At 37.5% G+C, this 16,362-nt stretch overlaps 1 protein-coding gene across 3 annotated transcripts in view; it reads left to right on the plus strand.

Annotated features, from left to right (window-relative positions):
- Positions 1-16,147, plus strand: part of EIF2AK3 (eukaryotic translation initiation factor 2 alpha kinase 3) — a 69,014-nt gene extending 52,867 nt beyond the window's left edge. For 2 of the 3 annotated variants that reach the window (XM_070236199.1, XM_023618757.2), the window contains exons 14-17: positions 1,166-1,333; positions 7,110-7,211; positions 13,595-13,657; positions 14,944-16,147. In XM_070236199.1, coding sequence (XP_070092300.1) covers positions 1,166-1,333; positions 7,110-7,211; positions 13,595-13,657; positions 14,944-15,144 — 534 coding nt within the window. In that variant the 3' untranslated portion in view covers positions 15,145-16,147. The remainder of the gene's footprint in view (positions 1-1,165; positions 1,334-7,109; positions 7,212-13,594; positions 13,658-14,943) is intronic. The other variant, XM_023618758.2, reaches the window with a different exon arrangement.
- The last annotated feature ends 215 nt before the right edge of the window (positions 16,148-16,362 follow it).

The following is a 16,362-nucleotide window of genomic DNA, read 5'->3' on the forward strand; positions in this document are numbered from 1 at the left end:
TATTATTCTCTCTCATATAGGGTTATTTTTGGGAGAGCAGGAGGTTATTATTGTAGACTTTGGTTATATGCAATAACTTCATTGCTTCAAAGTCAGAATTGTATAATGAGATTTTGGAGTTTGGGAATAAAATGTTATTTGTCTGGCAGTATTTGAAGCCTGATGAAATTCAATTTCATGAACTAAATGACCTTCTTTTTCCCTGTTTCAAGGGCTGTGAATGGTGGTCATGTTAGCAGGGTTGGAGCAGGCTCTGAGGGAAAGATGGTATATTTCGTGTAGGAGATTTTGTGTGAGGAGCCCCGGAGGAATGTGGTTAGATATATCCTATAAACAGTTGCATGGGAGAGTTTGGAACTCGGGATAGGAGTCTTGGAATGTCTGGGAGCATATTGGTGTTAGAAGAGGCAGCACACAGTTGTAGTTAAGAGCTCAGATTCCTCTTGAGAGCCTGCTTTCCCCTCTCAGACACAGACTTGAAGATCACTCTGTTCCCTTCATTCATCAGAGAGTTGTGATTAGCTACCATAGGGCAAGAACTGTCCTGAATGCTGGACATGTGGCAGTCAAGCAGAAGTCCTTTACTCATGGAGCCAGTCTGCCTGGGTTTGAATCTCTGTTCCACACTTGCCAGCTGGGTAGCCTTGGGCAATTTACTTAACTTCTCTGGGCCTCGGTTTTCACATCTGTAGAATGAAGGACTAACAGAACTAATGGGGTTGTGAGTATTGCGAGTTAGTAGTAAACAGCTTAGAATGGCTCCTGCTACATTGCAAGTGCTATATGTGCATTTGCTGTTATTGTTACTGTTATTATAATCATAGTTTAAGTCATAAATGTGGAGAAACTTGCCAATGGAGAGTATAGAGAATAGTAAGATTGAGGATTAAGTACCCTGGACCCTGGGGAGTGTGAATCTCTGAGGGTTTAAACGGATGTTCAGGAAATGCTCTCTCTCCTGCTACCCTTCCCTTTTCTTTACTCCCAGTACTTGCCTAGCATCGAAGGATTGTTTTCCTTTTCATATTAGCCCATTTTGAAGAGAATATGCTTGCGAATGTCTAATTTCTTGTATGTATTTTCTGTAATCATTTAAATAATTCTCTGCATTTCCTCCCCTTCTCCACGCACACCCACCATGGTTTGGTCTGTGTTACTTTTCCAGCCTTCCAACATATTCTTTACAATGGACGACGTGGTCAAGATCGGAGACTTTGGGTTAGTGACTGCAATGGACCAGGACGAGGAAGAGCAGATGGTTCTGACCCCAATGCCAGCATACGCCAGACACACAGGACAAGTGGGGACCAAACTGTATATGAGCCCAGAGCAGGTGAGTTTTTTGTTTTCCTTCTGAATTAAAAATAGATTTTTGGTTAGCATGGCAGCAAGCTAGAAGTGCCCCATGAATCTCCATCCACATTCTACCTAAAATACCCAATAAAATAAAATCGGGAAGTTATGGAAACTGGTAGTGGTGTTCCACAGGCAACACAGCTAGGGTGCAGTTTCTACAAGCTGAATCGGGGATGGAGTAAGAAAAATTCTCACAACGCACAAAACATGCTCACCCTCTGGCAGAACCTGTCAGAACCTGACAGCCACCAGAAATTTAGAAAGAGACCTTTAATGCCGGCCTCCCAAACTTAACTCCAGTTGACCTTGTGTAAGCTACGTAGGAACTGTTTTCAGAGCCAGCTAGAGCCAGTGGTACTGTACTGAGCTGCTTGCTACAGTAATTCACAGGCAACTTCTACAATGTACCATGGCAGGAAATAGAGGTAGATAGGCTGGGATACGTTGCCTTGTGGGATGCTTAGTCTCCAAAGGAAAAGCACCGTAAACAGGACAGAGACTGGAAGCGTGGTGGGAGCAGGGCATCCTGGGGGCTTCAGAGTAGCATGCCCAGCTACCTCCAGGCTAATGATACTCACAGCTTCTCTATGCCAAAATCAGTGGTTCTCAAACTTTTTGATCTCAGTACCTATTTACTTGTAAACATGATTTGGACTCCAAGAGTTTTTCATATGGGATTTTCTCTGTCCATATTTGCCATATTAGAAATTAAAATTGAAACATTTATAAAATTTTATTGATGCGATTAAAAATAATAATATTAGACCCATCACATCTTAAAGATATTTTTATGAAAAATATTTTCCAAGACAAAAAGAAATTAATGAGAAGATTGGCATTTGTTTACATTTCTGCAAATCTCTTTAATATCTGACTTAAAAGAGTTAGCTTCTCATATTTGCTTTTGCATTCAGTCCTTTGTAATATGTTATATTGGCTGAAGTAAATGAAGAAAATCTGACCTCACCCAGATGTGCACTTGGAAAGGGAGGAATATTGTAGTAGCCTTTTCAGGTAATGGTGGATATTCCTCTTATGGTGCATCGAAACTCAGTGATAGTTTCTTAAGAGTCGTTTGCCCTGTGGAATCTGAAACCATATCATTAAACGTTTTGTACTCTGTTACGTTAACATCCTTGGCCCATTTTGCACTTTGAAGGGATCTTTTACCCATCCATTACCCAATGGATCTCATGATTTTGTAACATTGTGCATTAGTAATTTGGAAACTATTGGTTCCCTAAATTAGGCAACTTTTCCAAAAGTTGTTGCAATTCGTTACACCATATTTAAAAAAAATCTCTTTGATTAATATCACCAACAGTCTCTCCAGAAAAGACTTTAAGTATTAGGAAGCCGTCAGGTTCCCAGTGGTGAAGAGTTGAAAAAGAGTCTCTTAAGGAGCGAGCCCAGTGGTGCAGTGGTTAAGTTTGCAAGTTGCGCTTCGGCGGCCTGGCGTTCGCCGGTTCAGATCCCCGGGTGCAGACCTACGCACCGCTTGTCAAGCCATGCTGTGGTGGGAATCCCACATATAAACTAGAGGAAGATGGGCATGGATGTTAGCTCAGGGCCAGTCTTCCTCAAAAAAGAAAAAAAAGTCTCAAGTGAAAAAAGCAGGTGCAGAAATGTGTGCATAGTGGGCAAGCTTTTGTGTTGTGGAGGGAAAGATAGATATTATTGGCTTATGTTTATATAAAGAAACTTTGGAAGGATGTGCAAATAAGCAGTCATGTGCTTATATAATGAAGCTCTTTCAAATAAATTTATCTCCAAATAGAACTTTGATAGCTTCCTATGAATTTCAATATTTTTCATTTTGTCATGATTTTCTTAGTTCTTTGTAAGCTTTTTTTACTTCATTATTCACCTGATAGTTGTTTAGGAGGGTTTTAAAAATTTCTAGCTAGCCAGAACAGAAGCAAAAACAAATAAAAAACCAAAATCAAAGCAAACTACTATAATCTTTTTTATTGTATTGTTCATAGACAGTTACAATTTCTGTGTTTCCAAATACACTGATGTTTCTTTGTGGTCTAGAAGTTTGAAATGAAAGTATATCAATTTATTCATCGATAAATGTTCAAGTGCCAGCTATACATAAGGCCTAGTATATTTTTCATCTGGCTTCCCCTTTTAACCTTTTTTTTTTGAAAAAAAATTTAACCCAATCTGAAGTTTTTCCTTTCATAGGGAAATTTAAACACATTTATTTATTGTCGTAACTAATATTTGGCTTTAGCATCACGTTAAGTTTTGTTTTGTGTTTTGTGTTTCCACACCCTTTCCTTTGGTTGTAGTTTGCATTTATCTTCTGCAGTGATACAGAAGGTAGAAATATTATTTTTAATTCTATTTAGGAGTTAGGATCTGGATTTAGATACATCAAATACAAATCCTTACTCTCATCTTTTCTTTCTCAATTCTTACCATCTTCCATTTCCTGCTCTTTGTTAATATCATGTGGGAGTTACAGACTTGGCTTATTATGACCACTATATTTAAAATTAGGAAGCTTTTACTAAGAACACAGTTTGGGTTTGAATGTAAAATTCAATTTCAATTTGGTATCCATATTCACAAGTCATTGATACATATAGTTAATTGGCTTTGATGTCCATTGCCAATATTTTTATGTTTCCCTTCTTAAAATTCACTTTCAATAGGCAGCACATTCACATGGTTCAAAAAGAAGCTTAGAGTTTCTCTCCCACCCATCCCTCACCTGCCCAGTCCCCACCAGCCACTTCCCTTCCGCCTACTGTCCCCATTCGTTATTTGCACATCCTTCCAAAGTTTCTTTATATAAATGTAAGCAAATAATATCTATCTTTCCCTCCACAACACAAAAGCTTGCATACTATGCACACATTTCTGCACGTGCTTTTTTCACTTGAGACTTTTTTTTCTTTTTTGAGGAAGATTGGCCCTGAGCTAACATCTGCTGCCAATCCTCCTCTTTTTGCTGAGGAAGACTGGCCCTGAGCTAACATCCGTGCCCATCTTCCTCTACTTTGTATGTGGGATGCCTACCACAGCATGGCTTGACAAGCGGTGCGTAGGTCTGCACCCGGGATCCAAACTGGCGAACGCCAGGCTGTTGAAGCGCAACTTGCAAACTTAACCGCTGCACCACTGGGCTCGCTCCTTAAGAGACTCTTTTTCAACTCTTCACCACTGGGAACCTGACGGCTTCCTAATACTTAAAGTCTTTTCTGGAGAGACTGCTGGTGATATTAATCAAAGAGATTTTTTTTTAAATATGGTGTAATGAATTGTGACAACTTTTGGAAAAGTTGCCTAATTTAGGGAACCAATAGTTTCCAAATTACTAATGCACAATGTCACAAAATCATGAGATCCATTGGGTAATGGATGGGTAAAAGATCCCTTCAAAGTGCAAAATGGGCCAAGGATGTTAACGTAACAGAGTACAAAACGTTTAATGATAGGGTTTCAGATTCCACAGGGCAAACGACTTAAGAAACTATCACTTACTGAGTTTTGATGCACCATCAAAGAGGAATATCCACAATTCCTCTGAAAAGGAGGTAGTCTTTGCCGCTTCACATACACTGCTGTGCTGACTATATTTTAGCTTGCAGCTGGGGGGGCGGGGTGTGTGTTGGAGGCAAGGGTTGCCATCTAAGTGAGGAACAGATTGATGACAAGTGATATTTGCTATTGTTGAAGATCCTAGAAAGTCAAGGATAGCTGTAGAAATTTTGTCATGGCAGTGTACAGTAGTTAAAATAAGGTAATTAAAAATAGACAGTCGTAATTCTCTTCTTAATAATCCTCTTTAAATTCAGAAACTGTCACTTTATGAAACATCCTTTTAAAAAGTCTCTCAAAATACGTTGTATGGATTGTCTTCCCCAAGCCTCAGAAGTTGTTCTAAAACATTGCTTTAAAATAGTTTTTATCAAAGCTCTTAATTTTCTTATCCTTTTAGGAGAAAATGAGCAGAGACCACAGTTACTTTGTTCTTGGTTGTGATTGCACAGTGATGCAACGACCAATGTAAACTCTGAAAGGGTGTATCATATTCTGCCCCCTTGAGATTTTGTACTTAATTCCTTATTTTTTGGATATTTTGTAAAGATCACTTTTTATGTGTTCATGAGCCTGCATTTGTTTTTTTAAATGTATTAAATAATGCTTTTTTCACATTATATATTAACCTATCCTCTATGTAGGGAATGTGGAAAATATAGGAATGTATAAAGAAAAAATTGTCTAAAATTTACTAAAACTCTAAAACATTAACAGTGGTTATTTCTTTTTATGCGTATATTTACACATCTTATTTCTACATACCTTATTGTGGAAAACAAAATTGTGATTCTAATCCGTACAATTTTGGATACAGTATTAAAATGTAAGCATTTCTCACATTATTAAATGTTCTTAGAAAATATTTTCAACTGCATAGTATTCTCTCTGTTAAGCAATTTATTCAACGTTAGTTTTGGACGTTTTGGTTACTTGTAAATTTTGCTCTCAGGAACATCACTTAGATAACTATCCCTGCGTACAGAATCTCTGTCCACATGTCCATCTACCCTAGGGTGGATGAAATTAAATAGGACCATTAAGTAGGAGTAAACATTTGTTGCCAAATTGCTTTTCATGAAGGTATGTTAGTTTATATTCTCCAAACAGTCTAGGAGGGTGTCCTTTTCACTGTACCCCTGTAAGCTGTTTTTGAACATGTTTTCCTCGAATGCTTCCTAAACCCCAGGGATAAGAGGTAAGGGGAGAGAGGACGGTGATGCAGCTGACACCGTCATTGAATCTCCCCATCTGATACTCTGTAAGCATGGAGGCAGACTAGCTCATGGGAGGAACAGGGAGACAGGTACCGAGTGTGGGTTAGAGAGGAGTTGCGCAGGGCTTCTGATCGCCCGCTACTACCTTCTGACTCCCCCAGTTAGGAAATGCTGGTGTGGAGCATTCCCAAAGTGACATCCTTCTTTAGCCTCTGCCAAATGTCAAATTATGTGCCTAAAGTAATTTTCACAAATAAAAGGGTTCTTCTGAGTCCCAGGAGGTCGCTTTTAATTTGAATGAGGCTTTGTTTAATAGAGTAGTTGGGTTGTAATTCATCTGTTCATTTTAACAAATCAGTGTTTATTGAGTGCCTTCTCTATACTTAGCCCAGTGCTGGATGGTAGGAATACAAAAGAAGCATTCCCTTCCCTCCAGGACTTTATAATCTAGTTGTGGAGAATAAGAAATATACACATGAAAAATACAACTAAGAATGCAAAGTAGTCCATAATTAAGTGCCACAATGAGGGCTAACCACAGTTGATTAGTGGTTTGGAGTAATGAAGATTTTCTCATAAAAATGGGTGAGACTAAGATGATTAGAAATGAGAGATTTACTTTAGATAGTGTTCTCTTTGAAAAACTTCACCTGGGGGTAGTGGAGCAGCTTTTACTGGCTCCCACAAAGTTTTTTAGCATTGCAAGGCTCCAGGTTTCTGCCGGCCTTTTCTTCTGATGCATATCTCAGAGCTATAGCTGGGCTTTCCTTCTGTAATGCTGAGTAGTTTAATTACTCTTGCTGTAGAGAGTTAGAGAAAAGAGGCTTGAGAGGTTATTAACTCTTTGCTAACATTTTTACATATGCAATTACATTTAAACCAAGAAGGGACTAAATTAACTCTGGGATGCCCTAATGCCATGTTACCAATTGTACTGTCTCTGTTAATTTTTTGCTAATATTTCTTCTTTATATGGGATTTCAGATTCATGGAAACAACTACTCTCACAAAGTGGACATCTTTTCTTTAGGCCTCATCCTATTTGAATTGCTATACCCATTTGGCACTCAGATGGAGAGAGTCAGGGTAAGTTCCCCCCTCCTCAAAAAAGGTGGAAAAAAGAAATAGTCTAAAATTTACGAAAAAGAGTTTTAAAAGAAGAGTAAATTATTCTTAATACCAGCAGACTAGTTAACTAGAAATGGAAGAGGTCATGTGAGCTATACAGGAAGGATTTGTGGACTATTTGTTTCCATTTAAAGCTCAAAATTCAAAAATTATTGAGTTGAGTTGTTTATTTCTTGTTGCTTAAATTCATCATAACTTAATATCTTGCACTCAATAAATTTGTAGTAAGTGCAAAGCTAAGGGAATTACAGGGTAATGCGGGTGGGGGTTAGAGAGGGAGTGACGGTAGTGGTTGGTCAGAGAAGAATTTTCCAGAATACAAGTGGCCACACACTTGTATACTTAAAAGCTGGCAAACTAAGCATAATTAGTTTTTTTTCTTCTCAAAATGAACCATGATCATGGCTTTTAAGGAAGATAGCACTGCAAGTCTTTTAAAAGTAGGCCTCTGTCACATTCTTCCCCATCCTTCATAAGTGGTCACCCTCAACTGTTGTATCTGTTGTCCTTGGTGCTTACCTCCTTATTTCCAAAGTTTATGCTCTTATCATCATTCTTAATTTATCAGTTTTAGACCTTACCTGTTGACTTCTGGCTATACTAGAAGATGACGTAGTTCTGACATAGAACCCAAGGACTCCTGTCTTCTAACTGAAAGGACCTACCAACCGTTCTGTACAATAAATGGGGAAAAAAAGAAAGAGGAAAATTAAAAAAACAAAATGACTAAAGTTCAGAACACCAGAGATAAAAGCCGTAAAAGCTTCCAGAAAGGAAAATAAAATAGGTCCAACATATGTAAAGGATCAGGAATCATATGGCATCAAAATTTATGTAGTTATAAGTTTATCAAAGGACTCTATCAAGACAGTGAAAATATAATCCAGGGAATGGGAAAAAATATTTGTAAATCATATATCCAATTGGGTTTTAGTATCCAGAATTTATAAAGAACTATTACAATTCAACAACAAAAAGACAACCTAATTAAAAAATGGGCAAAGGATTTGAATAGACATTTCCACAAAGATATACAAATGGCCAATAAGCACAATATCATTATTCATTAGGAAAATGCAAATCAAAACCACAATGAGATAGTACTTCACACACTCTAGGATGGCTGTAATTAAAAAAAAAACAGAAAATAACAAATGTTGGCAAAGATGTGGAGAAATTGGAACTCTCGTACATTGCTGGTGGGAATGTAAAATGGTGAAGCTGCTACGGAAAACAGTTTGACAGCTCCTCAGAAGTTAAGCGTAGAATTACCATATGACTTAGCAATTCCACTCCTAGGTATATACTGAAGGGAGATGAAAAAATGGGTCCACACAAAAACTTGTATACAAATGTTTATAGTAGCGTTTTCATAATAGCCACAAAGTAGAAACAACCCAAATGTCAATCAGCTGATGAGTGGAAAACCAAAATGTGGTATATCCATACAATGGAATATTGTCATTAGTGCTGTAAAGTCAATTCCCATTCCTGGTGACCCTGTGTACAGCAGAACAGAACCCTGCCCGATCTTTGTGTGCCATCCTCTCACCTTCCAGCACTGTCTCAGACATTGCTCTGCTGCTATTCACAGGGTTTTCATGGCCAATTTTTTCAGAAGTGAGTGGCCAGGTCCTTCTTCCTAGTCTGTCTTTAGTCTGGAAGCTCCACTGAAACTTGTCCTTCCTGGGTGACCCTGCTGGTATTTGAAATACCAATGGCAGAGCTTTCAGCATCACAGCAACACACAGCCTCCCCAGTGTGACGACAGACAGATGGGTAGTGCGGTTCCATGACCAGGAACGAACCCTGGCCATGGTGGTGAGAGTGCCGAATCTTAATTACTAGATCACCAAGTGGAATATTTTTCATCCATAAAAAGGAATGAAATACTGATGCATGCTACAACGTGGATGAACCTTGAAAACATTACACAGAGTGAAGGAAACCAGACACAAAAGGTCACATATTCATATGATTCCATTTATATGAAATGTCCAGAATAGGCAAATCCATAGAAACAAGGTAGATTAGTAATTGCCAAGGGCTAGGGGGAGATAGGACAAGAGAGTGACTGCTTATCTGGGTACGACATTTCTTTTTGGGTGATGAAAATGTTCTGGAATTAGATAGTTGCGATGGTTGTACAACATTGTGAATAGAATAAAAACCACTGAAATATACACTGTAAAATGGTTAAAAAGGTGAATTTTATTTATGTGAATTTTATTTCAATGAAAATGTAGTTATATAAAAATGTTGGTTAAATGAATAGTAGGTATTTATGCAAATTCATGCAAATATTGTTCTATGCTAGACCAAATAATGTACTCTGACTTTCTTTTCTTTCTGATGCAATCATTTTTTTCAGAATTGCCATTTCTCAATTGCTTAGTTTTCTATGAACCTTTATTGTAATTTTAAATAAATGTTCGAAATCTGTTACATATCATTTTCTCTGTGCAATATAGCTTTTGTACATTATATATATGTAAATATTTTGTATGTGTGTGTATATATATATTTCCCCCCCTCTGGAGTCCTTCTTCCCAAAGCCTTTGTCCTCCAGTCTGTACTGATTATCCGCCAGACCTTCTATAAATCGTCACCCAGGGATATACCTCCCCACTCTCCTGGGTTGGATCCCTTGTTTCCTAGGCTATGTAGTTTTCTTCTGTATTTTTCTAGAGCACATTTTCCAGTAAATTCCTGAGAAAGAATATATGAGAAAGAAATTTTTAGAGTCCTCAGGCGTCTGAAAAGGTGTTTTATTCAATCCTCACACAATTGACAAATTGCCCAGGTTCAGATCTAGGTGGAAATACTTGCCCTCAGAACCTTGAGAGCATTGCCTCATTGCCTCGTAGCTTCCACTGCTGCTATTGCAAAGCTGACACCATTCTGATACCTGATCTTTTTATATGGGATCTGTTTGACCTGCTTTTTTCTTTCTGGAAGCTTTTACAGCTTTATTTTTATCAGTGCTTGATTCCAGCCCCCTCACTGTACGTAACACCTGGCAGCTCCTTTCAGTTAGAAGAAGTGAATCCTTCAGTTCTAGCAAATTTCTTATATTATTTCTTTGATAAGTTCTTCCCTAATTTTTCTCTTTTCTTTTCCTGGAACCCCTGACTTAATCCTGTAAATGCCTTGTTTTTTTCTCGTATTTTCCATCTTTCTGTCTTTTTTTTTACCATTCTTTGCAGGAGTTCCTTAACTTGTTATTCCAGCTTTCCTAATTACTTCTTTATGTTGACAATCCAATTTTTATTGTCCATGATTGTTCCTTTTTTATAGCATTCCATTCTTTTTACATGGATTCAGGATCTTGACTTATCTCTGAGAATCTCAGTTATGTGTATGTATACGTTTTAAGTTTTCTTCTTTCTATGGTGTCTCTTTCCTCTGGATTCTTTTTTTTTTAACTTTCTATTTTGAACTTAGTATGAATCCACAGGAAGTTGCAAAGATAATACAGAGAGATTCAGTGTATCCTCCACCCAATTTCTCCTAATGGTTACATCCTACATAGTTGTAGTACAATATCAAAACCAGGAATTTGACACTGGTACCGTGTGTGTATAGTTCTGTGTTATCTGATCTCAGGTGCAGATTTGTGTAACTACCCCTGCAGTCTAGATACAGAGCTGTCCATTGCCACAGAGAACTCCCCTGCTGCTCCTTAGAGTCGCACTTACCGCCCTCCCCACCAACACCTCAACTCTGGGTTTTTGAAATGTTTGTTTTTCATATTTAAGAATTGGGCTCTAAATTGGCGACTAGAAGTAGACTTCACAGCAAGGGCTGCAATCCGGTTCTTACCTTGGGGCGTAGGGGAGAACCCCCCACCTGTCAGCATCTATAGGCCTTTTTTCTAGCACCAGTCATTTTCTGCAAAGAAGGCGGCTTCATTCTCCTCCCTGAGAAAGAGTAGTGGAGGGCTGGGGACGGAGATTATCTCACTATTAGCAGGCAGATCTTCACTTCATCCCACTGTTTCCATGCCCACGTCCCAGCACACTCTATTCCTCTCCATTGAGTGACTCTAAGTCTGGACTTCCTTGGTTCAGTTTCTCCAGGGAATGAACCTCATATGTTCATATGGGGATATATTACTCCGTCTGCAGACTTTCAGATAATTCTCCTTGTCATCCTTGAGCCTTACCCCCACACTCTCAGGTTCTGCACAGCTAGTCAGTTCCTTCTTCATAGACATTCTCCCCTGTGGGCACCCTGGTCTGCCTGCCTCTGTTCTGCTAAGGTAGTTGCTATGCTTCCATCTACTTTGTTTCTAACAAAAATGTGATCTTTTCTTCCACTGCACTCATTCTCATAGACATTATTTATATATTGTACATTCTTTTGCACTTGTTTCACTGGAACTCTTTACTGCAAATGTAGTCAAAAATCTGCCATGTTTAGCCAGAACTCTCTTCTGAAATCCTATTAGGGAATGTAAAACAGACTATTCAATGATTTGACCAAGGTCTTCTTTTTAATCAATTTTATTGAGGTATAATTTACAGACAATAAAATGTGCCCACTTTAAATGTACATTTTGATGAGTTTTAACAAATTTATACACCACATAACCACCACTACATTCAGAATATAGAACATTTCTATCACCCAGAAAGTTTCCCTGTGCTCCTTCCCAGTCCATCCCTTTCCTTCAGCCCCTGCCCTTATGTCAGGCAACTACTCATCTGCTTTCTGTCTTTTCTAAAATTTCATCTTAAATGGAATCATACCATGTATATGTTCTTTTGTGTCTGCCTTCTTTGACTCACCATAAAGTTTTTGAGATTCATTCATGTTACTCAGGATGTCAGTAGTTCATTCCTTTTCATTATTAATACTCCACTCTGTGTATATTTATATACCACAGTTCATGTATCCATTTATCTATTGAGAAACATTTAGGAATAAAGATGCTATAAACATTTGTGAGCAAGTCTCTTTGTAGACATATGTTTTCATTGGTCTTGGGTAATTACCCAGGTAGGATGGATAAGCTATGTGGTGAGTGGTTTAACTTTATAAGAAAGTATCATTTACATTCCTACCAGCAGTGTCTAAAAGTTCTATTTCCTCCACATCCTTGCCAACAGTTATGTTTTGGTCTTTACAATTTTAGCCATTCTAATAGGGGAATAATGGAATCCTATTATGATTTAAATTTGCATTTCTCTGATGACTAATGACCTTCATAGTCTTTTCAAGCCCTTTGCCAGATACATGCATTGTGGCTATTTTCTTCCAGTCTGTGACTTACCATTTCATTTTCTCAGTAGTGTCTTTCAAAGGGCAGCAAGTTCTAATTTTGAAGCTCAGTTTATCAATTTCTTCTTTTATGCTTATGTTTTTGTTGAAAAGACTTTCCATTTCCCCCGTTGAATTATGGTCAAGGTCTTTTGAAAATTCTAAGTTTTAAAATAAAAATGTTATGTGATTAATTCTGTGAGTCCACACTCAAGGCTAATTTATCTGCGCTTACTTTGGTATGACCTACCTATTAGCCAGTGACACCCTCCCCTCCAGGGCCTGCAGCATAGATTCTTCGAGTGAAGTTTCTGTTTTCCATTAGTGCAAAGTAACAAATGCCAACCCAGTCCTTATTTTTGTTTTTTAAGTACACTCCAGCTTATTTCTCAGGAAATATGAAGACATATTTGCTTTATTTCATTTTTCAAAACTTATTTTTGTTGTCATTATAAAAGGAATATCAGGCATTGTGCTAAATAAATTACCTCATTTAATTCTCAAAACAATCATGCAAAGTGGGCCCAGTTACCCCTGTTTTATAGATAAGGAAACTGGAACATAAAGAGAGTGATAATTTGTATGAAAATTTCCCAATGAACTTTCAATAGCTTAGTTTTATATTCCGTATTTAGCACAATTGACCCGGTTTTCTTCGCTCAAAAAGAAAGAAGAAAAAGAATATACCCTTTCATATCAAATACACAGAGCTTGGAGACTAAGAGAAAAGTTACCCACTTAAGGACACAAACGTATATTCATGAGTGATTGAATTGTTTTTGACACAAATCCAGTTCAGTTAAAATCCAGGTGTCAGTATCATATATTCAATTCAAACATAATTATACCTGAATTACTTTCTAGATTTTGACAATTTGATGGTGTTACATATGTGCTCAGGAAGCACTTTTGTGTAGATTATCAAATTAAGAAAAGCTGTTGATAAGTTTTCCATCTGTTTAATATCCAGCCTTTCTTCTTAGGCACTCTGTTAGAGCATCAAAAAATATTTTTATGTTTAAACAGATCCATATGTCAAAACAGATTTAAAGATAAGTAACACTTTTCTTCCATTTTAGATCTTAACCGATGTAAGAAATCTCAAATTTCCACCACTATTTACTCAGAAATATCCTCGTGAGGTTTGTATAATTCTCATCTTTTAATTTGTTCAGAATCATATTTAGAACCTAAAGGGTCCTTAGCAGTCGGTTCATTGGTTTCCCATTTTACAGATGAGGAAGCCAAAGGTCAAGAGAGGAAAGGAAGCTGATTCCAAGAGCACACAACTTGTTAAAAGCAAAGACTGGCCTCAGCCCGGGGCCCTGTGCTCCACGCTGCACGATCCTATGTGAAAACTGCAGCAACCTTGCCTTCAGTACAGCTGAACTCCCAGTGCACTCTCACAGGATTAGAGTTGCTGTTATGACTGTGCCATTAATCTCTTCATCTTAGTGAACTGGGGAGAGATCTTAAAAAATTGGCTTCTTTAAAGAAAAAAAAAGGCACTCATTTCTTTTGTTTATGTGTGTTGGGGTTCAACCACTCAAAGGGACACAGTAATGGTTCAGAAGAGTGGGAAGGGAAAATTAAGCTGGTCTTGATGATGAAAACTTTTAAGTGTCTTTTTGCAGCTCTTATTTATTTAGTAATATGTTTGGTGCACAAATTATCATTTTAAAATTTATACATTGATAAATCTTCAATTTTCTTAAGTTGAAGTCAGTTAGACTGTGGGCTAATTATCAAACTGGAAAAAGTCTAAATTTATCTTTCAATATTGTCAGTATAATGACGGATTACATTAAACATGAACTTTATAATAATATCGAGATACAGTAATGTAAAATGAAATATGTTTCACTAAAGATTATTTTGTTATTACGTGTTTTGTAAAGTTGATGAGTAAATTCCCAGGGTGGCTCTTAAGAATACATTAAAAGGGGTTCAAAAAAAAAAATCAAGAAAAGGTGTTAGGTACTGATCTCTGGCATGCTTATTTTTTAATTGAAATTTTTATTCAGATAATTGTAGATTCATATGCAGTTGCAAGATGAATTAATTTTTAAAGTCAGATTATGTCTGTGCTTCAAGGATGTGATTTATTTTATTATATGTTAGAAAACAACCAATTACCCCAAAATGGTCCATATGTATTTGGGGGAGGGATTGCAGACTATGAGCCACAGGCCAAATCCAGCCTGCTCCCTAATTTTGTAATAGCATCTTACTGGGACACAGCCATGCCTGTTTGTCGACAGACTGTCTGTGGGTGCTTTTGTACTTGAGTGGCACAGTTGAGAAGTCACCTCGGAAACTGACTCGCAAACAATATATTTACAGAAAAATTTTGTTGACTCCTGATTTAGGGGACTGTTTAGTGGTCTAAACCTGACCCTTTTATCACAAAACAATTTTTATATTTCAGCACGTGATGGTTCAAGACATGCTGTCTCCATCCCCCATGGAACGGCCTGAAGCTACGAACATCATTGAAAATGCTGTGTTTGAGGACTTGGAGTTTCCAGGGAAAACAGTGCTCAGACAGAGGTCTCGCTCCGTGAGCTCATCAGGAACAAAACCTTCCAGACAGCCCAGCAACTCCCAGAGCCCTTTGCCGAGCAGTTAGCCTTAAGTTGTTCCGAACTCCGAACACGTGACACAGAATAGCCTCCTCTTACATGTGGCTTTCCAAAATCGTGGACTTGAGAATGTTGTTCTTTGCTCAATTTTGTTTTGGACTACTTTTTCTAAGTGAAATTTAAACTGGACTTTGGGGCGTCACCTAATTTGAGCCAACTCTTGATTTTTGCGCTACTCGAGGAGAAGGCTATCACTCGATCGCGTGTGGTCCTTTTTCTTCGTTGGTTTCTTGAAACTGGCTGGCCACGCTTTATAGCCCTCACCTTTTGCCTAGGGATGTGGAAGCAATCCCTAAAATACAGAGAGAATTAAAAGGAAAATATTTTTATACTACAGAAGAATGAAAATCCCTATATGTGGTAACTATATTGTTCTAGAAATATGCTTTCTAGAGATACGGTGGTGGTTATGAAACTGATTTCCAAAAAAGCTGACTCCGTTTTTGTCCCTGGTGGGTAAATTAGGAATCTGCACTATTTTGGAGGACAAGTGGCACAATTGTATAATGGTTTATGTCCCGAGCTAGTTTTATAGTGACCTTTGTAGCGTTAAATAGCTTTATTCCTTAGATGGTTCTAGGGAGAATTTTAGGAGCTTTTTGTACTTTTACCTCCAATAAAGGGAGAATGAAGCTTTTTATGTAAATTGGTCGAAAGTTTTGGTTTGGGGAAGAAAAAAGCCGCAGTAAGAAATGAATCATATATTACAACTAACTTCTTCAATTATGGACTTTTTAGACCTAATAAATTCTCAAGTGTCTCATATGTAATCCTGTAGGTTGGTACTTTTCCAAAACTGATTATAAATAATAGTTTAATCATCTAACTTGCTAACATGTTTTTATTTTTCACTGTAAATATGTTTATTTTTTATTTATAAAAATTCTGAACTCAATCCATTTGGGTTGGTGGTGTACAGAACACACTTAAGTGTGTTAACTATTGTGACTTCTTTCAAGTCTAAATGATTTAATAAAAGTTTAAAAATTATTTATGGTCGACTCTTATTTGGGGAAATTAGCCCTAAAATGGTAGTTTTTCAAATTTATAAAATAGTGTGATAGATCTAGGAAGGTCATACTCTACCCTCAAGAAAACTTACTCCTATCCAATTCCAAACAGATATCTTCTCTGTTATTTCCCAAAGACCTAACAGGACGAAGTCCTTTTCAAAATTCAGTGGAGACATAATCAAGAGACATTTG

The sequence above is a fragment of the Equus caballus genome, chromosome 15, assembly GCF_041296265.1.
Source record: "Equus caballus isolate H_3958 breed thoroughbred chromosome 15, TB-T2T, whole genome shotgun sequence".
NCBI classification, from domain to species: domain Eukaryota; kingdom Metazoa; phylum Chordata; class Mammalia; order Perissodactyla; family Equidae; genus Equus; species Equus caballus.